The 26,650-nt window shown below is 34.8% G+C and overlaps 1 protein-coding gene across 1 annotated transcript in view; it reads left to right on the forward strand.

Annotated features, from left to right (window-relative positions):
* Positions 1–97: 97 nt before the first annotated feature.
* Positions 98–26,650, forward strand: part of LOC133176712 (uncharacterized) — a 28,820-nt gene continuing 2,267 nt past the window's right edge. Inside the window, exons 1-16 of the mRNA XM_061311785.1 lie at positions 98–183; positions 6,170–6,500; positions 6,748–6,887; positions 7,245–7,373; positions 7,737–7,849; positions 7,943–8,177; positions 8,301–8,414; positions 8,712–8,870; positions 18,125–18,230; positions 18,670–18,755; positions 19,308–19,406; positions 19,529–19,690; positions 19,964–20,125; positions 20,222–20,359; positions 21,233–21,333; positions 23,856–23,922. Of these exons, the coding sequence (XP_061167769.1) occupies positions 6,176–6,500; positions 6,748–6,887; positions 7,245–7,373; positions 7,737–7,849; positions 7,943–8,177; positions 8,301–8,414; positions 8,712–8,870; positions 18,125–18,230; positions 18,670–18,755; positions 19,308–19,406; positions 19,529–19,690; positions 19,964–20,125; positions 20,222–20,359; positions 21,233–21,333; positions 23,856–23,922 (2,136 nt within the window). The 5' untranslated portion in view covers positions 98–183; positions 6,170–6,175. The remainder of the gene's footprint in view (positions 184–6,169; positions 6,501–6,747; positions 6,888–7,244; positions 7,374–7,736; positions 7,850–7,942; positions 8,178–8,300; positions 8,415–8,711; positions 8,871–18,124; positions 18,231–18,669; positions 18,756–19,307; positions 19,407–19,528; positions 19,691–19,963; positions 20,126–20,221; positions 20,360–21,232; positions 21,334–23,855; positions 23,923–26,650) is intronic.

Below are 26,650 nucleotides of genomic sequence, written 5' to 3' on the forward strand. Positions count from 1 at the left end.
TTTGTTTTTATGAAAATATGTTTTTCTGCGCTACACCTTGCGCAATGTTACATTGTTTACGGAAGAAGTAAGTTGGCGTTCACACGTGAAAATGTAGATTGTAATATTTTTATTTTTTGACATGACTCACCGTCTTAGAATTTTTTGATTCAATTGTTATTTATCATCGTATTGAAAGATAAGGTATGTAACATCACATGACTGTAGGATGACATGAAGGCGATAATTATTTCGAATTTCCTCTGTTGCTTTCTGATATTTACTTTGTATCCTTCTCCAAATAAATCAAAGAAAGAAGGTTAAATTCGTTCTTATCTAAATTGAAATGCTACTGATATATCTTACTGATCAGCTGCTAATAGATCGTGTAGGTATCGGCCAATCGGGTCCATTTGCCCTGTCTACTATTCTTTTTAGAGAAGTGGACAGGTTTTCGCCTACATCCAGTAGGCGAAAGGCTTTCGCCTACTAGTGGCGAACCCAGCAGTTCATGGGGGGGGGGGGGTGAGGCCCGTAGGGCCGAAGGGGGAGGGCATGGGATTTTCCAGCATTTTAGATTGAATTAGTTAGTTTTTGGTCACTTTTTTTCTATTTGTTTTTTAAGACCAACCTATCCAAATTTTCAAGAATTTGAACAAAAAAATTGAAATTTTGGGATTATTTTTAATTTCCATGTAAACATGAAATGAGACTTTTCTAAAAAAAAAAAATAAATGTAAAATCTGATAAAATAAGAAATATTGCCATTTGATATATAATATCAAATTCTTCATTTTAAAATGCACGTCCAATGTGTTGCATGCGAAGCTCTGTGACTACCAAATTATACAATTGATGTGCAATTTTCCAGCACTTAGAAAATTTGGATTCTTTACAAGTGTAGAAACCCTAATTACTCTTTCAACTACTTTACTATACTGTTCATATAATTTGCAATATAAACAAATAATGATACTTCATATTGAAGAATAAATATAAATTACTTTGGGAAATTGATGGATTTATTGCTTATTCATTGGGGGCAGGGTGGGGTGGGGGGTTAATTATAATTTGTAACATAAATGCACTCTTTAATTCTATTTTTTTTAACCCACTTACCAGTCCAATGTTTGAAGAAAGAAAAGTCTTGAAAAACGATAATAATAAATAAACAAGAGGCCCATGGGCCACATCGCTCACCTGAGTAACTTTGGCCATGCTGTTCATTACCAGACTCCCCCCTTGTAATACCTATTGTGGCCCCACCCTCCCCCCAGGGGCCATGATTTGAACAATTTAGAATCTACACTACCCCAGGATGCTTCCACATAAGTTTCAGTTTTTCTGGTCCAGTGGTTCTTGAGAAGATTTTTAAAGATTTTTCCTATATATTTCAATGTAAAACTTGGGATTCCCCCTATTATGGCCCCGCCCTATCCCCTGGGTCATGATTTGAACAATTTAGAGTGTACACTACTTGAGGATGCTTCCACATAAGTTTCAGCTTTTCTGGCCCAGTGGTTCTTGAGAAGAAGATTTTTAAAGATTTTTCCTATATATTTCAATGTAAAGCTTGTATTTCCTGTTGTGGCCCCACCCTACCCCCGGGGGTCATGATTTGAACAATTTAGAATCTACACTACCCCAGGATGCTTCCACATAAGATTCAGCTTTTCTGGCCCAGATGTTCTTGAGAAGAAGATTTTTAAAGATTTTTCCTATATATTTCAATGTAAAACTTGTATTTCCTATTGTGGCCCCGCCCTACCCCCGGGGGTCATGATTTGAACAATTTAGAATCTACACTACCCAAGGATGCTTCCACATAAGTTTCAGCTTTTCTGGCCCAGATGTTCTTGAGAAGAAGATTTTAAAAGATTTTTCCAATATATATTTCAATGTAAAACTTGGTTTCCCTATTGTGGCCCCGCCCTACCCCCGGGGGTCATGATTTAAACAATTTAGAATCTACACTACCCCAGGATGCTTCCACATAAGTTTCAGCTTTTCTGGTCCAGTGGTTCTTGAGAAGAAGATTTTTGAAGATTTTTCCTATATATTTCAATGTAAAACTTGGATTCCCAATTGTGGCCCCGCCCTACCCCTGGGGGTCATGATTTGAACAATTTAGAATCTACACTACCCCAGGATGCTTCCACATAAGTTTCAGCTTTTCTGGCCCAGTGGTTCTTGAGAAGAAGATTTTTAAAGATTTTTCCTATATATTTCAATGTAAAGCTTGTATTTCCTGTTGTGGCCCCACCCTACCCCCGGGGGTCATGATTTGAACAATTTAGAATCTACACTACCCCAGGATGCTTCCACATAAGATTCAGCTTTTCTGGCCCAGTGGTTCTTGAGAAGAAGATTTTTAAAGATTTTTCCTATATATTTCAATGTAAAACTTGTATTTCCTATTGTGGCCCCGCCCTACCCCCGGGGGTCATGATTTGAACAATTTAGAATCTACACTACCCAAGGATGCTTCCACATAAGTTTCAGCTTTTCTGGCCCAGATGTTCTTGAGAAGAAGATTTTAAAAGATTTTTCCAATATATATTTCAATGTAAAACTTGGTTTCCCTATTGTGGCCCCGCCCTACCCCCGGGGGTCATGATTTAAACAATTTAGAATCTACACTACCCCAGGATGCTTCCACATAAGTTTCAGCTTTTCTGGTCCAGTGGTTCTTGAGAAGAAGATTTTTGAAGATTTTTCCTATATATTTCAATGTAAAACTTGGATTCCCAATTGTGGCCCCGCCCTACCCCTGGGGGTCATGATTTGAACAATTTAGAATCTACACTACCCCAGGATGCTTCCACATAAGTTTCAGCTTTTCTGGCCCAGTGGTTCTTGAGAAGAAGATTTTTAAAGATTTTTCCTATATATTTCAATGTAAAACTTGGATTCCCTATTGTGGCCCCGCCCTACCCCCGGGGGTCATGATTTGAACAATTTAGAATCTACACTACCCCAGGATGCTTCCACATAAGTTTCAGCTTTTCTGGACCAGTGGTTCTTGAGAAGAAGATTTTTAAAGATTTTTCCTATATATTTCAATGTAAAACATTGATTCCACATTGTGGCCCCGCCCTACCCCCGGGGGTCATGATTTGAACAATTTAGAATCTACACTACCCCAGGATGCTTCCATATAAGTTTCAGCTTTACTGGCCCTGTGGTTCTTGAGAAGAAGATTTTTTAATGACCCCACCCTATTTTTGTCTTCTCTTGATTATCTCCCCTTGTGAGGGGACTTGGCCCTTCATTTTAACAATTTAATCTCCCCTTCACCTAAGGATACTTTGTACCAAGGTTGGTTAAAATTGGCCCAGTGGTTCTTGAGAAGAAGTCAAAAATGTGAAAAGTTTACAGACGGACTGACAGACAGACGGACAGACAGACGGACGGACGGACGACGGACAAAATGTGATCAGAAAAGCTCACTTGAGCCTTCGGCTCAGGTGAGCTAAAAAGTGGCCAATTCTTGTTTTGACAGGACCTCTACTTTATACATATCAGTTTTACCACATTTCATTGTACAAACTTATAACCATTAGTTGGGTTTTATTAAACATCATTCAACTGTATTTAAAAAAAAAATGCATAAAATTTTTTTTTGCTTTTTAGCTCACCTGAGCTGAAAGCTCAAGTGAGCTTTTCTGATCACCCGTTGTCCGTTGTCTGTCCGTCCGTCTGTAAACTTTTCACATTTTTAACTTCTTCTCAAGAACCACTGGGCCAATTTTAACCAACCTTGGTACAAAGTATCCTTAGGTGAAGGGGAGTTTAAATTGTTAAATTAAAGGGCCAAGTCCCCTTACAAGGGGAGATAATCAAGGAAAGACAAAAATAGGGTGGGGTCATTAAAAAATCTTCTTCTCAAGAACCACTGGGCCAGAAAAGCTAAAACTTATGTGGAAGCATCCTGGGATAGTGTAGATTCTAAATTGTTAAAAATCATGATAGTGTAGTATAGATTCTTAATTGTTCAAATCATGACCCCCGGGGGTAGGGCCGGGCCACAATAGGGAATACAAGTTTTACATTGCAATATATAGGAAAAATCTTGAAAAATCTTCTTCTCAAGAACCACTGAGCCAGAAAAGCTGAAACTTACATGGAAGCATCCTGGTGTAGTGTAGATTCTAATTTGTTCAAATCATGACCCCCGGGGGTAGGGCGGGGCCACAATAGAGAATACAAGTTTTACATTGAAATATATAGGAAAAATCTTGAAAAATCTTCTTCTCAAGAACCACTGAGCCAGAATAGCAAAAACTTATGTGGAAGCATCCTGGGGGAGTGTAGATTCTAAATTGTTCAAATCATGACCCCCGGGGGTAGGGCAGGGCCACAATAGGGAATACAAGTTTTACATTGAAATATATAGGAAAAATCTTGAAAAATCTTCTTCTCAAGAACCATTGAGCCAGAAAAGCTGAAACTTAGGTGGAAGCATCCTGGGGGAGTGTAGATTCTAAATTGTTCAAATCATGACCCCCGGGGGTAGGGCGGGGCCACAATAGGGAATACAAGTTTTACATTGAAATATAAAGGAAAAATCTTGAAAAATCTTCTTCTCAAGAACCACTAAGCCAGAAAAGCTGAAACTTATGTGGAAGCATCCTCAAGTACTGTACACTCTAAATAGTTCAAATCATGACCCCGGGGTAGGGCGGGGCCACAATAGGGAATCCCAAGTTTTACATTGAAATATATAGGAAAAATCTTTAAAAAATCTTCTCAAGAACCACTGGACCAGAAAAACTGAAACTTATGTGGAAGCATCCTGGGGTAGTGTAGATTCTAAATTGTTCAAATCTTGGCCCTCGGGGGTAGGGCGGGGCCACAATAGGTATTACAAGGGGGGAAGTCTGGTAATGAACAGCATGGCCAAAGTTACTCAGGTGAGCGATGTGGCCCATGGGCCTCTTGTTTAGAATGGCATTGTAACTCCCATCTACAAGAGGAACACTTGAAATGTGCTTTTTGGTACAGGTCACAACGTAAACAACTAGTATACGTCACTGATATATTAATTAATTTTTTTTATAAAAAATAATAACAATAATCACAGTTTATTCACGTAGTTCAATAAAGTAACATTCAATTATCGAAGAAAGAATAAAATTCTCGAAAGAATATTACTTAAGCAATACCAAAACAATACTGTATTAATATTTGGTTGTTAGTGTATGGCCTTGTGTCATCAATAGCTGCAGAGCTGTACCGTTGATTACCTGTGTATTGTGTGTGCTCAGGCAAAAAGGGATTTCTCATGGTGGCTGTATATTTCACCTCTTTGTGTAAAACAATGGGCTTGGATAGAGTCTCATTTATGAAATATTTTGTTAAAATGACACTTGTAAAAATTTTTGTTCATTGGGTGGGAGGTTTTCCCGACCCCTCCCCCCCAAACCCAATGAATCTGCCACTACCTACATCCAGTAGGCGAAAGCCTGTCCACTTCTCTAAAAAGAATACCTGTCTACCTGCTTGTATTAGTCTGCTTGTCATAATTCTCGTTCGCTCTGTACTCCGTTCGCCGTTTGTCTTTTTGTAAATATAATATTAACATTTCTGTTGAATTTTAAGCCCTTTCTTTTTTTAAAAATAACGATTCGCATTATGTTTTAAAAACATTTAAAGAAATTGAGACATTAATTAATAGGCCATTTTAATGGTGATGAGCAGACTGGCTGAGCTCAGCCAATGAGTACTAATGAGTAAATTTATTAGACACCTAATACAGATACCTATTACTACTGATAAAAATTATTCATGTGCATGAATGTATTTTTTTTTCCATCTATACTGTTTGTATGAATGTAATTAATTATAGTTCATATAGAAAAATTAATGAAAAAATTTAATAGAATCAGTGTTAATTACAAAAATTAACTTAATTATTAAACATAAAAATAGGGTGAATGGACCTTGGGCGAACAAGTTTTAGAGTGAACAGACTCTTGGTGAACGAGAGTCAGGGTGAATGGTTTCAAGGGCAAATGAACAAACATTCCAGCTAATAAGATCATGCACACAATTTTTTCCATGAACTGGTCTTTGGAAAATAATTGTTCATCCCTATTTAATAATATGAGCTGTTTGTGTACTTCTATGTAAGTCTTCTATCGACTTCTTATTTACATATTCATTGTGGAACATGACCATTTGATTTTAGAAGTACATGTACATGATGGACAAAAATAAAGACAGATCCAATAATCATGAGAAAGAAGATAAATATCCTCCATCAGATTCAATCTCTATAGAAGATGGTGTCGATATCACAGATCTTCAGATTGAAGATGAACAAATTGCAGACATGCCACTCACATTAGAAAAATTACCTGTGGAACTGCTAATGCACATCTGCAGTTTTTTGGATGCAAAGTTTCTTGTCCACACCCTGAGTAAAGTGTGTATTAGTTTTCAGGACTTGTTTGTTAGTGACATATACTGGAAAACCCGTATCCACAAGAGATGGCCCAAACCATATCCACCTGTGTATGGTAAGTTACATGTAGGTCTAAGACGATAGTTTCCTGTTTTTTTGGAATTCTGTTTATGGTATTAAAGTAGGTAAGTTTAATTAGAGGATCTGATTTCACTCGAAGAACTTGAAAGAAACAACATCAGTACACTTATAACTCATCCTACTATTGTTTTTCTTTGGGGGGGGGGGGGGGGGGAGGGGAGGGGTTCTTTTGTTAATACATGTAGTTTTAGATGAAAAAAATTATCTTGCATCATTTGAAGATGAAAACTTCAGCTGGAGGGAGGCTTGTGCAGAGAGGGAGGAATCATACAGAGTTTGGAGTAATCCTGATCAAACCTGTCACCACTTTTTCTATAGAGAGGGTATTTTTGCACCTGTTGATGCTGTTCATCTAATGCATGTAAGAGAAAAAGTGGCTTTGTTGTATACTAGCTTATAAATGCAAACAAGAAATATTTGTGAAATTAACAATGCACTTCAGGGATTATTTGTATTTGCAAACCAGACATTACTCTGTTGCATTCATGAGAGAAAAAGACTGTTTCATGAAAATTAGTAGCTGAAAAGATTTGGCAAATATTGAAAATTGTTTTATACATTTTTTTACAGTAATTACTGAGATTGGAACCTGAACATATTAAGTTTCTGCTAACAAAGGCAAAGAATGTGAAAAGTACATTTTTATTAAACCCCCCTTTTAAATATTTCTGTGTGCAAATTTTTCTCAGACTTTTTACATGCCTCTTTATTTTTGCAGAATGGAACAATATTAGCCTCAGGATCTAGGGACAGATATCTTAATATTCTGGATTTGACAAAGTACAATCCAGATGAACCAGCCAGTGTAAAAGCCATGAAAATATACTCAGATGCCAAGGCACACAAAGTAAGAAATATCTAATCTCATGGAAGCAAATTAAAAAATGTGTATGAGAGATAAAATTTTACTTTTTAAATATGAGATATTGATATACAGTGAGACTTTGTTCTCTTGAACTCAATGGGACCAAGGAAAACTTTGAGATATTTGAGGATCCAAGGTAAAATACTTAAAAAATAAGTATTTGGGACTTCCAAATCACTTTGACATATCCATGGTATTTGAGATATCAGTGTTCGAGATATCGAAGTTCAACTGTATGTATCTTTGAATATTAAAACATTGGCATCAATAGTTTATTTAATTCAGATTGAATGTTTAAAATACAGATAATTTGCTACAAGTATTAAAGTGGTGTTATTTTTGTAGGGTTGGATATGGAGTTTGGCATCACATGAAAACAGGCTATGTTCTGGGTCCTGGGACACCTATATCAAAATGTGGGACCTCAATAATGGAGTCACTGAGTGTAACAAGTACAAGTAAGTCATTCTTTACAAACTAAGAAGAAAATATAGCTTTGCGAGTTTTTGCTGTTATCAGTCGGCATCTCAGCTGAAAATTCTATTAAACAGATGTAAATCCGCCATTCTTGGAATCCACTTTGAAGCCAATCAGATATTTGCTGCAGGATATGATCGACATATTTACATCATTGACCCTCGTGATGGTGAGGTCCACAGGAAACGTCACCATCGGCGACCTGTTCTGTGTTTGGCAGCAGACGACAAGTACATTGTAACAGGGAGTGAGGATAAAACAGTGGCTGTGTTTGATAGGAGAGCTGGACAGGTGTACAAAACTATACAGGTAAATAGAAATTTTTGATTAACAAATATTATTTTCAACATTTGGGATTTTCATGAAAAATGTTTGTCTCTAGAAGTCATTTTTCTCTTTACATTAAAAATTTTTCCTTTGGAATTTTTGTAGTTGGAGAGTTATGCAATGGATATCTCTTTTGGTCATCAACAACTCTGGGTAGCTGCTAAAGATGGAAATCTACAGTTGTATGATGCTTCTCTGGGGCAGTTTGAACATATAAAGGCAAGTGTAGATTTATATCAAATGAAATCTTCCTCCTTTTTATCTACCCGGTACTGCTTCGTATATAGAATCTAATTATGATATATGAATTTTACTCATGAAAAGTAAAAATAACTCTTTTATTATCCATGGATATGTTATTACTAAGTTCTTCTTTGAATTATTTTTTGGGTGTCAAGAGTATTGTAAAATTTTGTGTAATGAATTTTAAAAATTTTAAACAAGACTTGCAGTTCTCCATGTGAGAAATTTAATTTAGTGTAACATAACGAATTATGATCATTCTATCCTCTATAGACATTTGATGTTGGGCACTCTGGCAAAGCCACTGGAGTTATCTACACACCAGGAGCAATATTCTCTTGTTCTACAGACAACACAATCAAAGTACTGGATCCCAGTCTTTATCCAGAACCTCTCACAACAATCACTGACCATACTGCTGATGTGTCAAGGGTAAGTAACCAGAGGGCTTCAGAGGTTTATGTGAATGGGGCAATTCAACTGTGTTAAAATATTTTGTTCTCTAAGACATTCAGAAATGTCCCCCCCCCCCACCTAATTTTATATTCATTTACACAATATATTTACAGCTAGCCTATCAGAATGGAGTTTTAGCAAGTGCAGGAAGTGATGTCAGTGTGGGAGTATGGATGCCAAAACAGACATGATGAAGTGATCTTTAGATTGCAGTCAGAAGTTCCAAAGAAGACCTGAATTTACAAGTTGAAGCACTCCTGCTTCATGTGTGAATGACCAACTTTGTGTTTTATATAATATTTCATCAAATATTATAAATGCAACAGAATGCTTGTACATTGTGATAAGAGTATTTATTTATCTTAGGGAATATACATCATATTTATGCATGTACTCATTATGACATTTCTATATAAATAAATGTATATGTACATGTATCCTGTATTGTGTTTGGTAGGAGTTTAAATGTTAGTCAATACAGATACTGTAAACCAACTATTATTCACGTCAACTTTTATTCGCGATTCGTCAGTATGAAAACAATCCGCGACAATTAATTTTCGCGACTGAGGAAACATTCTCTACAAATACAAAGCAAAATAATGGTTTGCGGCGATTAATATTCGTGTGATAAAGTAGGTTGCGAAACTCGCGAATATTTCTTGTATGCGAAGTTGGTTTACAGTAATTTCCATACTAATACAGTTTTGACCTGATTGCAATAAAACTTGGTAGATATATAGAATACACCAAGAGGCATAAGTCTTTTTATATAGTATATTCCCGAGTTTCTCAGGCACTGTTGCACTAGGTAAATCACTGCCTGCATTAATAATTTTCTTTACATATTAGGGTACTAACTCAATTGTTGAAAAAGAAAATTAAGTTATTTCCCTTTTCACCCAAACCAAGTTAAGAAATATTAGATGCATGTTATAATAGTTTTTTTTTTTACTTATTAAACGTTTTAAAAAAAATACATATGTGGAAATTCTTAGCAAAGCAAGTATTTTATAGAGCAGTATAAAAGCATGGGAAGCAGTAATGTGCAGTTCATTTGGAAAAAATAAGGGGAACAACAAAGTGGATGATAAAAGATAGGTTCATGGGAAGCTCACTATCCATGGCTAGGAAAGCTATGCACTCTAGATTTAGCGTGAATTCAATAAAAAATAAAAGCGCAATTAGCTAAATCTTGAAACCCCCCCCCCTGCGCCAAGAGTAGTACGAGGCAATTTATGTCACAAGTTTTGTGGAAGGGATGTTAAATTTTACAGGTTTTGAATTAAAGCTAGGATACTCATTATTCAGAAGCCTTTCCGTCTTCTTTTTGTTGGGGGTGCATTTTCATTTAATGTGAAAATATGATACAACTATATATAGTTAAGAAATAAAATAAATTGTAACAGGAAAAAAACATAAAATAGTAAACTAATGATTCATTGAACAATTAGATGTTTTCATATCATTTAGGGGGGGGGGGTTAGAAAAATGAATAAAAGACAGAAATTCTCTTTTTCCTAATGAGGAATAAATACATTGGGCACGATGGGCATGCTTGTTTGTTAGTAAAGCAGTGCCCAGTAGAAAATGATTTCGACAGATGGTATTGGTCTATATAAAAAATGCAGATTTTTCTGAAAAGAAAACTTCTTTCATTTTTTTTATGTTTTAAATAATTAAGGTTTAACGTTAGAGCTTATGGGATAGATAAGCACTTCATTGGCGAGACTATTTTGTAAACAAACATAGAAATTAAAGGCAGGATTCCTGACTGGATAACCTGAAATAATTTAATTTTGTTTGTATTCTAGCCTCTGATTGGTTAATATCCAAAAAGGAACACAAATTATTTCTGTATAACCTGGTTTGGTATGGGGACACCCCCCCCCCCCTGACAACCAGCTGAATCATCTGTATGCATACAATCCTCTCATTTCCAGTCCTCGGGATTCATGGAAAATTCCAGATTTAATAAATATACCTTTAACTTCAAACAATAATTCGATCTTACCACATGTAAACAAGCTGCTAGGCCTATGTATCAGTTTTTACCTCCCCTCGCTTCCCATCACTTCCGTTACTTCTGTTACTACGGTTGTATTATTGAGCGGCAAATTTGAACTAATAAAAAGCAACGAAATTTTACACCCATATTTATTTAATGATTTTAAAATTAAATTATAAGGAATGACTCTAATTCTTGGCCAAATTATTCGAGTATAACCTGGTTTGGGTCAGTTTACGCTGTTTTATAATCCGCTTCGCGGATTATAAAGCGTAAACTGATCCAAACCAGGTTATACTCGAATAATTTGGCCAAGAATTAGAGTCATTCCTAAAATAATAGTTAAGACTAAAATAAGCATATGTGTGGGTGGAGTTAATTATAACTAGCATTAAATTCCAAAGATGCATTTTAAAAAGAAAATAAAAAGCAAATGAACGAAAGTGTGCAGTCTTGTTCAATACAAAAAAAAAATCGCTATTACTTGAGAATGATTAATTCTAAATAAAATTCAAATAAATTCAATACGTCAAAGAAAGGAAGAATGCTTGATATCAAATTACCATGTCACAGTTGATATTTAATTACATATTTTGTTAATAATTTGTATTTGATTAGCGCGCATTGCTAATATAGACCTGTTTATGCAAACGAGGTGTCAGACATCTCGGCCCAACGACACCTCGGCCCAATGACATATCTCGGCTCAGTCGGGTCGGCCCAAGATTTAAGACAGGTCGGCCCATACATGAGACACCTCGGCCCAAGCAAAATTTTACTATGAATTTTATATATTCTTGATAAATATTTATTGAAAAAAGGACATGAATAAACTATCAAGATTTCTTAAAAAGATCTTCCACGAGCACATTGACGATATTCAAGGAATGAGAAGATAAGTGCTAACTGATAAACAAACAAAATGCCGCGGCGCATCCTTTGGAGGGTCAAGTGCGTGTTATATTGGTTACAACTGGGGGTTAATTACGAGCAGACTTAATTGGGAGACGGTTATTAAAGACGTTTACATCCAATGATTATTTTCTCATTGATTTCTTTAAAAAAAAAATCCATTCATAAAGAACTACGCACGGTAACTCCCGATTCCCGCCTACATTTTACAACCATTTAATTCAATATTGATAACAATTTGGCCATAAAATCTTTGTTTAATACAAAGAGCAGTTCAATGGTAATTGATTAATTATTTTAATTCCAGTGCTAAATAGTAAAATATCCCTAATTCCAGCTCCTGAAATAAGGGGGGTAGACGATATTTTCCACTGAAATTGGGCAATAAAGCATCACCATATTCTGAAATAGTCTTGGATATGAATAAATGTTTCTTAAATCTTTTCTTATGTTTTATGCATATAAAATTAAGCATATATATTAGTAAAATATAATGTTTCAGTTGTAAAGCACTTGGAAATTGCTGGAAAAAATAAGCATTTTTGTTGTTTTTTGTATATAAACATATCCCCCCCCCCCCCCCGTGAAACACAAAAAGCTTTGGTATGAATTTGTGAAATGACAGTCCATATTACCCGTTAAAAGGAATTTTTGTTTCAAGGGGGGGGGGAAGATGTTTTAAAAATATTTTCCGTTTTCCGTTGATTTCTATAGTGAAAAACACGAGTTTTACCAAAATTTTAGAGTTATCTCTCGTTGTTTTCCCAAAGAAGTAATGTTTTATGAAAATCCATATAAACAGGTTGGGGGGAAACGTAAATTCCGCTATAATAGTGGTATACCACTATTATAGTGAGATTCCGCTATATTTTCAGCCGTAGTTGTCCTCGATTTCATCAAATAACATACTTGCTGTTTAAAGCGCAAGTTATGATGGGAATAAAAATGAACAATAATTGGCATCCTTACATATTATGAATTTTATTTAATTTTCTACCGATGCGTTTGATAATGCGAACACACTTTTTAAAGCGGAAGTTACATTTTTAACATAGCAACCAGTGATTGCGGTAGTATTGAACAAAGACTGACTCTTAATATCTCTCTCACATGTGCACAAATTAGTGCTTGTAATAACTTTCAACCCATTTTGGAATAGGTTTGTCGATTTTACAGACGAAAAGATGATTTTTGCCTGCATGGTGACGTGTACGGAGGCCCGTTATGACAAACGAAAAAAAGCTCATTACATGTTTACTTTATTCTGATGAAACCGATTTGTATAGTTTTTGCAATAAATCGTAAACAATGATATAAGATGTCATTTCTGCAGGTAATTACATATACATTATATGACATTAGTTTCCGGAATGTTAAATTTTTTTTGAAATATTGATTTTTGTATTATGACAAGTAAAGTTAGATTAAAAAAAGAAAAATCTTTCTAAAAACTATTTCAAAAATTATATGTATAAGCGATTTTTGTTGGGAATATTTGGCGTAATTTCTCAGAAGAAACATTGGTGCTTAATACATGTATTATGATTAAACCAAGTAATGGCGAGACATAAATTAATTATATGTTCATTTAATTATGATATAGCTGCAGTTTCCAAAAATAGAAGTATGTTGAAAATTATTAATAAAAGACACCAGGGAGTATGACACAACTGCTTCTTTCCTTAAATATTTTACTAGAGAAAGAGATTGATGGCAAACTAATAACTAAACTTACATGGTACATGTAATAACTACTTTTTCTAGCGTCAACTTCCCTTATTATGTAGCAATACAATATACCATATTACCTGCATGTGGGATTAATGTCTTAAATTATTAATTGATTCGATACACATTACGAACAACAAGGGGTCTCGGTTTTAAGAGGGTCTTCCACCTATCCCCCCCCTTTTTTTTAAATCACAAATCCACCTATTCCCGCTTGCAAATAACAAAATGAGTTGAACGTTCATTTGTGTTTATAACAATTATGTTAATTACATCCCAACTTAGATATATCTGTGTTTTGTAGAATTTAATACACTTTAAGACAGAAAAATACAATAAATAAATCGATGAAAATGCAATGATTGATTTTACTTAATTTTGTACATTTTCTGACAGAAAATAAATAAATAGATGTAAGAAAAATATAATGTAATTCACTCAAATTTTTGCACTTTAAGACAGAAAATAAATTAAATGGGTTCAATTTTTTTTTTCAATTTGCTTGAAATACTGTATGAAATATGAAGATAACAAACAGTAATCGATCTCAAAAGTCCATTGAAACAATGCAAATTTTAAACAGAGCAAACACGAACCTCTAAAAAACATCAAAGATGGGATCAGGTGTCATGGAGGAGTGAGCATCCCCTGCCGACAACGCAGGTGAGTTAAAGCTCGGTATAGGCATTTCTATGCAAATAATCTAATTATTTTCTATATCTATATCTATTACACAGAGAAAGCTAAAACTTATCGTCTAATACATACTTGGTACCCACGATGAGATAGCCAGTATACATTATGACGTCATATTATGACGTCATTGTTCTTTACTACACAAGATTATAATCGATATCAACAAAAATGCTGTGGCGCAAGGGCATGTTCTATTTTATTTAATTGAAACAAGGTACATTTAGAAGCAAAATATTCCAAAGTTTGCTGGTATTGCTGCACAAATATAAACAGCTCAGTTGTATAATTTCTATTTGTAAAGTTTTAAGTTGAATAAGGGTAAAATGCACAGTCCGGTATAAGTTTCCTCAAATTCCGATCAAATGAGAAAATGCCTAGGATTTGTGCAGTAGTTTTAATAATCTATAGAATATTCTTCTTAGCATTATACAATTTTTATGTAAAAATAAATAGGATAATCCCTTGCGCCGAAACTGTTTTGTTGATATGTTTCATAATATGACGTCATAATGTGCCCTGGTTATAATATATCGTGGTTTCTAAGTATGCATAAGAAAATAAATCAACCCTTTCTCTGAATAATAAATATACCTCTTATGCGTTTTTATTAGCTCATTTGCATAGAAACTCCTATACCTAGCTTTAACTCACATGCGAAGTGTGTTCCTGTGATAGGAAAAAAAACGAAAAAATAACCGTACGCGAAAACAATTCAATGTGTATATAATGGCTTCTTTGTAGTTAAAAAAGCGGGCTTAACATTTTAGCGGCTGTGGCGAGACAACGATGCACTAATTCATGATAACTATTAATAAATGAATTTTGCAAAGTCCATGCTCGACAGGGGATGCGTACTCCTCCATAGCACCTTATCCTACCTATTCGCTCTGCAAAAAAATTATTGCTCAAATGGTCTTTTTTCGTTATCTTCATATTTATCTTCATATTTCTGTTTCTTCTTGTATTTCGTTTATTTACAACAGAATAATCTACTTCTGGTAAATAGGATTTCATTGTTTCTTTTCCAGTGCATATCGTAGTTAAATATAAAATTTCATGCAAGTTAGAGAATCAATAAATCGTGCAGAATTTATTTTACGTCACGTCTACAGGTAATTCCATGCACAAGTGTAATTCTTCTTTTCTTGCTAAGAATAATCATTTAAATTCATGGATTCATCATCAAGAAGGGAAACATTATACACAAACTTAAGATTACTTCGAAAAGTGACATATTATATATATTGCTTACAATTTAGACGACACAAATCGGTTCCATTAAATTGTACATGTGCTGAGCTTTTTTTTCATTTGTCATAACGGGCCTCCGTACCCGTTACCATGCAGGCAAAAATCACCTTTTCTTCTATAAATTCGACAAACCTATTCCAAAATGAGTTGAAAGTTATTACAAGCACTAATTTGTGCACATGTGTGAGAGATATTAAGAGTCAGTCTTTGTTCAATACTACCGCAATCACTGGTTGCTATGTTAAAAATGTAACTTCCGCTTTAAAAAGTGTGTTCGCGTTATCAAACGCATCGGTAGAAAATTAAATAAAATTCATAATATGTAAGGATGCCAATTATTGTTCATTTTTATTCCCATCATAACTTGCGCTTTAAACAGCAAGTATGTTATTTGATGAAATCGAGGACAACTACGGCTGAAAATATAGCGGAATCTCACTATAATAGTGGTATACCACTATTATAGCGGAATTTACGTTTCCCCCCAACCTGATAAATATCAATATAAATATTAAAAATCATTCGAATATCTTAACTTTTGAAAATTGACTTGGAGGTAGGCGGGAGAACAATACTATCGTTCGCAGTTCTTTATTATATCGTCGCTTATAACTAGTTCGAGTCCGTTTTTTTTTCCTCCTTTTTTCCATGCTACTAGTATTAAAGCAAGTGTGATTTTCAAAAAAGAAACATACAATGAAGTACAGACCAAAAAATGCAATTTATTTTACATATATCTTTATACAATAATTTATATAGACATATAGATCTATATATAAAAAAATAAAAATAAAAAAAATTGTCTTTCATTTCTTCTTTTTTTTTAAATACAAGATTAACGATCGTAACCATGATACTGCAAATTTATTATTTTTTTTAATACATTTTCCACAAGAAGTAGATGTAAATGAAAGATATATTGATCTAATTTAGTTGGAAAAAATAAAGCGATAATCTATCAAAGACCCCCCTTCCCATTTTTTTAAATCCAATATAATAATAAAAATATCAAAATCTGTTATTTTTTTTCATTATAAAATTATGCTTGGGCCGAGGTGTCAACAATCTTGGGCCGACCTGTTAGGGCCGAGATGTCAAGCGTGACTGACCGAGATGTCTGTCTACCCGAACGAGTGCCATGTGTGAATGTTTTGTTTTGTCACGTGATGTTTCTATTTTTAGCATACAAACTGACCAGGGTATAGTGCGACCAGTGGACAGACTACTATTTGATGATTAAAGCTGAACATTACTCGTAAAAGGCATTGTCCATCAAATTTCTCGTTCATCGGCGCTATCCCCTGTAACCCCTATATAAGCCGCAGATCTCTAAACAGCCCAGGTATTTCGCTGCAGAGGTCTGACGTGTATAGACGTCACAAAATTTTACCAAAATCAACAACATAAAAACTTACGACTTTTTAACTTTATATACAACCATTCCCAATGATAAATTAAGGTCCAGGCTTTTTGATATCATTGACAGCTGCTTTTTCAATAAAAATGGAACTCGTAAATTTATTGGTCTGTAGAGACGACTAGAAAGGGTTAAGAGGTGGATAAAATATACAGGTTGGGTAAAGAATATGTCTAGAATTAGGGAATGAAAGGTCGCTGATTGACCAATGCTGGAAAGTAGCGAAATACATTCCCAAAGTGCGCAGAAAATCTTGCGCCGTAAATTGCACCATATTTGCATTACGGGATCTGCAGCGTTATGGTCAAAAACTAAAAAGATATAAAACTATAACGCTACAGTTTCTGCAGCTAAATTAGCATAAAATCTCCCTTTTATTAAATATGTTATTTTTTCTAACCCCTCTATTTTTTTTTAGTGGAAATAAGGATTTTTTTTCACTCCCACCTCGACCCCCTACCCCAACCACCGGCTTAATTGTGTCTTTTTATTCTATAAATTTTGTCATCATCATCATTTATTTGGTATCATATGTATCATACATAAAACAAATACACATAAATAATACACATTTTGTTAATATTTGGCACTTGTCCTGTAATTTAATGTTCCGAAAGGTTTGAATAGTCTACTTCAATGAAAATTGCATTACATATGCCATTTAAACTTATGGAAGATTTTCCCGCAAGCTGAAAGAGAAAAAATGTATGCGGTAACGCAAGTTTATAGATGTTCTACGCTGTTCTAAGGGAAATCACTCTAATTTCTTACACGCGTGCTCGTATCAGGCTCAGCCACATGTACCGTATGTTATGTAAATATTGCTCAAGAACTTACGATTTTCAATAGTTTTTCCGTCCCTTGTAAAAATTTATGATGACAGCACCAATAATAACACAGGTAATTCATATGGATGTCTATAATTTCTTTGCTTACAATACCAGAGTTCATAAATTGCCTGACAGATTTTTGTCAACTGTTCAATTATTGTAAATATTCTTTTAGGCCAAGCAAAATTTTAAATTTACATTTGTAAGTTATATTTCAAACAGCAAGTATGAAATTACGCAGAAAAGCAATTTTACCTACAAAGAAATTATATACTTTACCAGAGACATAATTTAATAATTTATGTCTCTGACTTTACTTTTAATAATCTGAATAATAAAATTAAATATATAACTTTATCTTATATTGTGGTCTGAATATCGTTGACAGTTTTTTCCACCTCTGAAGAATGATCTTATATTAAGAGCTGCCAGAGGTGAGAGGACAGAGCGTACACCAGTATGGCTGATGCGTCAAGCAGGCCGCTATTTATCAGGTCAGTTTTAACATGCCAATATCTGACACAGTGTTTTCCCTGTATTTCAAAGTAAAGGGTTAGAGATCAATTGTAAAAGGCTTTGGGTTGAAGTTTATGACAAATCTCTGTGGACCTTACAACAATTAAATTTTGATTTTTTTATTTCAAAGAGGCATTTTTATCAATTGAAGCAGTCAATTTAGCCGGTAGCTGGATCTTAGGGAAAACATTGCTGACATCACCTTATCTGAGAACCTTAAAAGTTTATCTACTCTGTGATAGAATTGAACGTTTGGTTGTTCTGACATCCCAAACTTTTTCAAAATGCATTTCTATAAACACTATTTGGATACTTACTTATGTAAAAAGCTGACATTTAGTGGGATTGGACATCTGGATAATTTCAAGAGATATTAGTATATAAGTCAAATAGGCATAAATTATTGTTATTTTGCAGAATATGGAGAATTTAAAGAAGAACATTCAGTCTCATTTTTTGATATGGTCAGAAACCCTGAGTTTTCATGTGAGATAACTCTTCAGGTTGGTAACTTAGTTTTTTATTTCAATTTTTTTTTTTGTTAGTGGTACAGTAAACAGTGATTATTAACAGGGCTCGATCAAAACTAAGGTTTGTTCGATTGTCCATGTCCAGTTTATTTTGTGATCAGACAAGCTAATCTCCACAAACACTTGTCTGATCAGAGAAATAAACTTTTTTTTTACCATTATGGAATAGTATGAATAAATCCCCACAAAATTATTCATACAACACTGTGATGTTTATTAAACACTGTAGCAAACATCTAAATATAGATAACTAAATAAAATCTTAAGGACTTAGTCATACTTCACAAATATAATGAATTAATGGACTAGCACAATATCAGTAATATTTTTATTTTCATGATTAAAGAAATCTTTATACAAGTCAGTAGTTTTACTTTAGAATTGGACAAGTAATGAGTGCATTCTCACAAGTCACATTTGTTGGTAACTCGTCCGATGGACAAGTGGATATATTTTAGTTTATGTTGTACCCTCATTAACAACTTCTGGAAATCTGTAAAATTTCAACATAAATTGTACTTTCAGCCCTTGAAGCGGTTTAACCTTGATGCAGCTATTATCTTCTCAGACATTTTAGTCATTCCACAAGCTTTAGGAATTGGAATTGAGATTGAAGAAGGAAAGGTATGAAGACAAGAATATGTATCCTTTCTACATGTACTATGTTGTTTTATCATGTGACATAATGTACAATATTCTTCATGCATACACCTTGGTAATAAAATGTATGCAATTTTAATTTTTAGGGCATGACATTTGACTTTTTACTCCAAACCCCAGAGGATCTGAAAAAATTGAACACAATAGTTGATGTCACACAGGAACTCCATTATGTGATGGATGCCATTACTCTTACCAGACAAAGACTGGAAGGAAGATGTCCCCTCATCGGGTTCTCTGGTGCCCCTGTAAGATATTTCTCACCTCAGAGAATAAGTACTCAAAGAATTTCCAAGTTTTTTTAAGCATAAAAAGTAATTATTTAAGGACTTCGTATATAGATTTTAAAATATTTAAGAGATATACCAAGTTATTTCAACTCTCGTATGTATTTAAACAGATTGGTGAATATTTATGAGAAAATTCAGCATCATATATTTAATAAACACTTCTTTTGTGAAATGTTCCTGCTTAGAGGATCATGAACATTTACAATAACTTTGTTGATTTATTTAACTTAGTGGACCATCATGAAGTATATGATTGATGGCAGCTCAGCACCCCCCGTCCCCAAGGCCAGGAGGTGGCTGGTAGAGTATCCTGAAGCCAGTAACACACTACTGCAGCTTCTGACAAACAAAACAATAGATTACCTTGTAGCTCAGGTCAAGGCTGGGGCACAGGTATAACCCTGGTAGCTGAAAATTTAAATCTTTTTTATAGCTAACATATATGTACAAAACTTTGTCTGTATCCATTATTTTGTTTGCTCATTTTAGATGCTGCAGGTGTTTGACAGTAATGCTGGTGAATTGGGTCCAGGATTGTTCAATAAATTTGGGCTTCCTTACCTAAGAAAAGTGGCTTATGGGGTCAAGGAGAGACTGACAGAACAAAATATAGAACATGTTCCTATGGTGAGAGTCTGTAAGATCCTTTTTTTGGTTGCATGCACATTTCGAAAACTTGTCTGTGGCTAATTATGAAAAGGAATTTTTTGCTCACCTCAATGAAGCTGAAAGAGCTTATGTAAAACTGGTTAAAGTAGCAGTTTTTGTCCAAGTACTTCCTTGCTGTAAATTGATCAGAATTGTATGGATGATGCTTCAAGTATGTTTCATTGTACTATGTGTACTATTGTCACTCATTTTCTGGATGAGTGATCAGGTTCAAGTTTTAGGAGCAGGTTCATTCCAACTTGAAGCCCTACCTAGAGCAAACTTGTATGGATGATACATCTATGGATGCATAATACTAGACTTGCTTGTTGGATCCAGATGAGTGATCAAGATTTTGCAGCAGGTCCATTACCAAGAAACTATAAGGCCAACTGGAGCAAACTTGCATTATGAATCTAGGGATGCACACTAGCAGACTTGCTTCAGATGATGGATTTGACATACCGGTATATTTCCTGGGTGAGTGAAAAGATTATATTTCTGAAACAGACTTATTCCAGTTTTATTTTAAGCCTTTCCTAGAGCAAACTAGCATGGATAATACATCTAGGGATGCACACTACTGGATGCATCTGACCTACATTTCTAGATGACTGACCAGGTTAAGTTTTTGGAGCAGGTTCATTCCCAAGTAACTGCAACCCCTGCTTTGACCAAACTTGCATAAATGTTGCATCTAGGGATGCACAATGCTAGATTATTTGTTTAATGTGGGACTTTGCACACAAAGAGAAAATTCATGGAGGTGAGCTCTGTAATCTTTGATTGCTTATGTTAACCTTAAACCAAGGTATAAATTTTCTTTAAATAATTTCTACAACTGTTTTACAGATAGTTTTTGCCAAAGATGTTCATTTTGCCCTTGAGGACTTGTCCAATAGTGGTTATGATGTAGTAGGCATTGACTGGACCATTAAACCAACACATGCAAGGTTGTTATAATAGTCTTTATCCAATTTGCTCTTATTTTAGCTCACCTGAGCTGAAAGTTCTGATCACCCATTATCTGTCATACGTCCGTCTGTAAACTTTTCACATTTTCAACTTCTTCTCAAGAACCACTTGGCCAATTTTAACCAAAGTTAGTACAAAGCATCCTTGGGTGTAGGGTAGTTTAAATTGTTAAAATGCAGGGCCATCCCTCTTCCAAGGGGAGATAATCAAGAAAAGATAAAAATAGGGTGGGGTCATTAAAAAATCTTCTTCTCAAGAACCAGTGGGTCTGTAAAGCTGACAATTATGTGAAAGCTTTCTGAGGTAGTGTAGATTCTGAATTGTTCAAATCATGGCCCCGAAGGCTAGGATGGGGCCACAACTGAAAATCAAAGTTTGACATTGAAAAATATAAGGAAAATCTTTAAAGATCTTCTCATATACAACTGGGCCAGAAAAGCAGAAACTTGTGTGGAAGCCTCCTGGGGTAGTGTAGATTCTAAATTGTTCAAATCATGCCCCCAAGGTTAGGATTGGCCACAATAGGAATTCAAAGTTTTACATTGAAATATATAGGAAAAATCCTTAAAAATCTTTTTCTCAAGAACCACTGGGCCATTAAAGCTGACAATTATGTGGAAGATTCCTGAGGTAGTATACTGTATAAATTGTTCAAATCATGGCCCAAGGGGGTAGGTTGGGGCCACAATAGGGAATCAAAATATAAAGGAAAAATCTTTTAAAATCTTCTTCTCAAGAATCACTTGGCCAGAAAAGCTGAAACTTATATGGAAGACTCTTGAGGTAGTGTAGATGCTAAATTGTTCATATCATGGATCCTGGGGATAGGATGGGGCCACAATATGGACTCATATTTTTACATTTAAATGTATAGGAGAAGTCTTTAAAAATCTTCTTCTCGTGAACAGCTGGGCCAGAAAATCAGTAACTTATGTGGAAGCTTCCTTAGGTAGTGTAGATTCTAAATTGTTCATAACATGCCCCCTGGGGGTAGGGTGGGGCCATAATTGGGAATCAAATTTTTACATTTAAATGTATAGGAAAAGTCTTTTAAAAATCTTCTTCTCGTGAACAGCCAGGCCAGAAAAGCTGTAACTTATGTGGAAGCTTCCTTGGGTAGTGTAGATTCTAAATTGTTTAAATCATGGCCCCCTGGGGGTAAGGTGGGGCCACAATAGGGAATCAAATTTTTACATTTAAATGTATAGGAAAAAGCTTTAAAAATCTTCTTCTCTTCTTCTGATGAAGAACTACTGTGCTGGAAAAGGTGAAACTAATGTGAAATCCTCCTGAGGTAGTGTAGATTCCTAACTGTTCAAATCATAACCCTGGGGGTAGACTTGGGCCTCAATAGGGATTCAAAGTTTTTCATTGAAATAATTAGGTAAAAATTTAAAAATCTTCTTCCCAATAACCACTGGGCCAGAAAAGCCCATGGGCTCTTGTTGGAATTTTGTGATAATCAAGTTGTTTTGACACCCAAGCCAAATTCCAGTATCATCAACTCTCTGCAAAATTATTATACCCCCCGCTTGAAAAACAGGTGGTATATAGTGATTGGGTGTCTGTCCTTATCTCCTTCTGTATGTCCTTCAGTACATCCTTCCATATATACATAACACATGGGGGTACCCATCTCTTATCCTCAACTCCTACCATATATTGATAACACATGGGGATACCCATCTCTTATCCTCAACTCCTTCCATATATACATAACACATGGGGGTACCCATCTCTTATCCTCAACTCCTACCATATATTGATAACACATGGGGATACCCATCTCTTATCCTCAACTCCTTCCATATATACATATCACATGGGGGTACCCATCTGTTATCCTCAACTCCTTCCATATATCCATAACACATGGGGGTACCCATCTCTTATCCTCAACTCCTTCCATATATCCATAACACATGGAGGTACCCATCTCTTATCCTCAACTCCTCCTATACCATTGTGCCATTGTCCACCTCCTGTTTTACAGTTTGAGCAGACAAATATTTTTGGTTTCCCATAGCAAAACATAGACACTGCCATTCTTTCTATAATACATGGGGTACCGATGTCCTATCCACAACTCCTCGTATACCACTGAAAGTTAATGAGACTTTCACAAATGTTTATTACATAGTGTCTTTGTGCACCTATTTTTCATTCCAGTTGAGCAGATATTTGAGGTTCCCATAGCAAAAAGAAATACACTTTGCCATTATACTCATATGAAGGGGTTGGGGGTGGGGGGTTATCATTTTGTGAGCTCAGTGCTCACAGTATCTCTAGTTTATTCAAAATGAAAAAAATGACTTTTCTAGAAGATTTGAAAGATCCCAAATACATACATTTTAAGATATGAATAAGAATTTAATTTTGAGTGTTTTACAGTCATGAAGTTTTTGTGTTTTTTTTTAATGCTGGATAATCCTTTTATGTGACACCATTGCACATTATTCTCTAATATTTTGATGTACCTGTATTTTATTTTGATTCACAGAAGATTGGTAGGCAGTCATGTAACCTTACAGGGAAATCTTGACCCTTGTGCATTGTATGCTACAAAGGTAAACAATATAGCAGATATAAACCAAAAAATAAATACATCTTGAAGTCTCTTGTAATAAAAATATATCTCAATTAAAATTAGAAGAAAGGGTCCTTAGACCTCTCATCTGGGGCCCGTTTCATTAAAAGTCGTAAATTTAAGCCTTAACTTACGTGTACTTCCAGGCCTTACGCCAAAATTTAGTCGGGCGTAATTTGTGTTTCACGAATTGGCGTAAGTCTAGTCATATACGATACGCTTAGTCTCAGGACCAAGTCCTTGACAATGCTGCATTGCACATGCGCAAAAAACATAAACATACGTATTGTGTACAATGTATGTAGAACAACACACATACGAGGGGTGATCAAAAAGTTCGCAAACTAATTGAATAACTTCCTTAAAAGAAATGAAATGAGGTTTCAATGTTTATTATTTTTTAAAGTGATCCTCTCCGAATTTAATGCACATCTGCCATTGTTCTGCCCATGCGCGAATCACGTGATCAAGGCGGTCGCGTGACATGCCTCGTAGCGGTCTGTTCACAGAAGCTAAAAATTTTTCCTTGACTTATATTTCTTACCATGTAAGTTATTTTTTATAACAGGAACAGTCCATCTGTCAGAAATTGCCAAATCTCGGCAATAGGATAGGTGGATAAGGATATCCCTTCCCAGAATTAACATGTTGACCATCACAACCCGAGTCCTCTGTCTTGGGAGCGTCGTTTATCCAGTGTGGATAAAGTATAGGCCCCTTCTCTTTATCATATCTCATATGTTTAAAGTCTAAAGTGAACAATATTTTAGGGATTTAATTATTATACTATTGTTAAGATATTCAACTATTTTTCTAATCGTAACTTGGCAATGTTTCATAACAAATTGCTCGACTACGGACACATTTTTTCCCCGGCTTGCTTTCGCTGAGCAACAGAACAAACATTATTTTTAACCATCTCCCTGCCTTCACTAAAATAATCTAATTAATGATTGGACTTCTGGTAAGTCTATTGTCTTCATAAACCTTGTACAAATTATCATATTCTACTGCAAAGGAATTTTCAAGATATAACGTTAAACTTTACAGCCCTTCGTTTCTCGAGTACGACTGAGTCAACCATTTTTTGTCACAAGTCACCTATATATTGACGTCATTTTCACTTTGTGACGTCACAAACACAGAGCAAAACATTATTTAACATCTGTTATTTATAGAACATTTGTATGACTATATGTGTGCCAAATTTCATTCTGATCTGAATTGTGGTTTTGTAAATATTGAGATAGTTCGCGAACTTTTTGATCACCCCTCGTATATAAACTTAGATGAAAAATTACATAAATTTTAAGGACCTTGTAGAAAACATGCACCTTAATCTAATTATTATAAAATATTAACTTCTTACAACATACCATCCGATTAAACTCCAAAATTTAAGGTCTGAGAAAAGAAATAAATGTTCTTGTAAATGAATGGAAAGAAAGTATTTATTTTGGATGTTTACAGTACCCCCACCCCTTTTATTTTTGATACGGGAAGAGAAAAAGAGAGAGAGTGAAAGGGGGAGGGAGAATCCGTTACAATTTTATGTACTTGACTGTATATTTATGTAACTGGGCATATGATGCACTTCTAAATTATAAAGAATTGATAAAATAAAACAAAATATGCATCATCATGAAAATTTTTTTTCCTATTCTTGTATGACATTACCTTGTACGTCATTCAGTTTGTTCCTAAAAAAAAATGTAGTATTTATTTTTAAAAATGTGGATTATATTCATTTTTCCCGATATAAAAAGGCAAGAATTCATTTTGAAATTTTCAGACATTTATCATTCATTGTTTAAACATTAATACATTGTCATACATGGATGTAATAATTGTAAAATTACAGTCATTTCCGAGTCAAGTTTCTCTGACAGCTGATTCTCAGAAGCTTTCGAGTGACTTTATTGCCCCTAGTCCCTAAGGTAAAATTCTCTTTAATTAGTATTCAATATCAGGATATGCTGACGTTCAAGTTTATTTACAAAATCAGCTGGAATCTTTTTTTCATCTTTTGAACGTTAACAACTTTTTCTGGATGCAGGCGCGGGTCCGTGATTATTTGAAGGGGGGCAGGGTCATCAGTAAACAAAAAATCAATCTGAGAAACTTGTTAAGAAGCTAAAAATTGTAATGGAGTTCTCGAGCACTATATTTTTTTTTAAAAGCCTACCTGGTTTTAAAATGAGTTAAAAAATTAGTTTTTTAATATAGATATTAACCAAAGCTAAAGAAGATAATTTATATAGCTAAATACTGCATGTCAACTACCTCCCCGAGTGGGTGTAAACTCCCCTCCTCCCTCCCCCCCCCCCCCCCCCCCCACCAATCTTCATATTTTTTTAAAATTACCATAAACAATCCATCGTTTGTATTAAAAAGACTTCTTAGAACTGTAATTCTTCTTAAGGAATCAAATCAGTAAAATCGCTTTATTTTGTGTTTGCGCCGAAACTTACGCCTACCCACGAGTAGACGTAAAATTTCGGCCTAACTTTAGTCCGGTGTAAAGATACGCTGTTTAATGAAACGCAAATCTTAATGCTAATCCCGACTTTACACCGGCGTAGCGCTTTGACTGGGTGTACCATCTTTGATGAAACGGGCCCCTGATGTTTATCATTTGATTTGTTATCTTGAGTGTTACCAACGTGGTGATGTCAATAAACTGAAATTGAATATTTTGATATGCTGAT

This window comes from Saccostrea echinata, unplaced genomic scaffold, assembly GCF_033153115.1.
Source record: "Saccostrea echinata isolate AGI-Se365-2 ecotype Australia unplaced genomic scaffold, CSIRO_AGI_Sech_v1 ptg000081l, whole genome shotgun sequence".
NCBI lineage: Eukaryota > Metazoa > Mollusca > Bivalvia > Ostreida > Ostreidae > Saccostrea > Saccostrea echinata.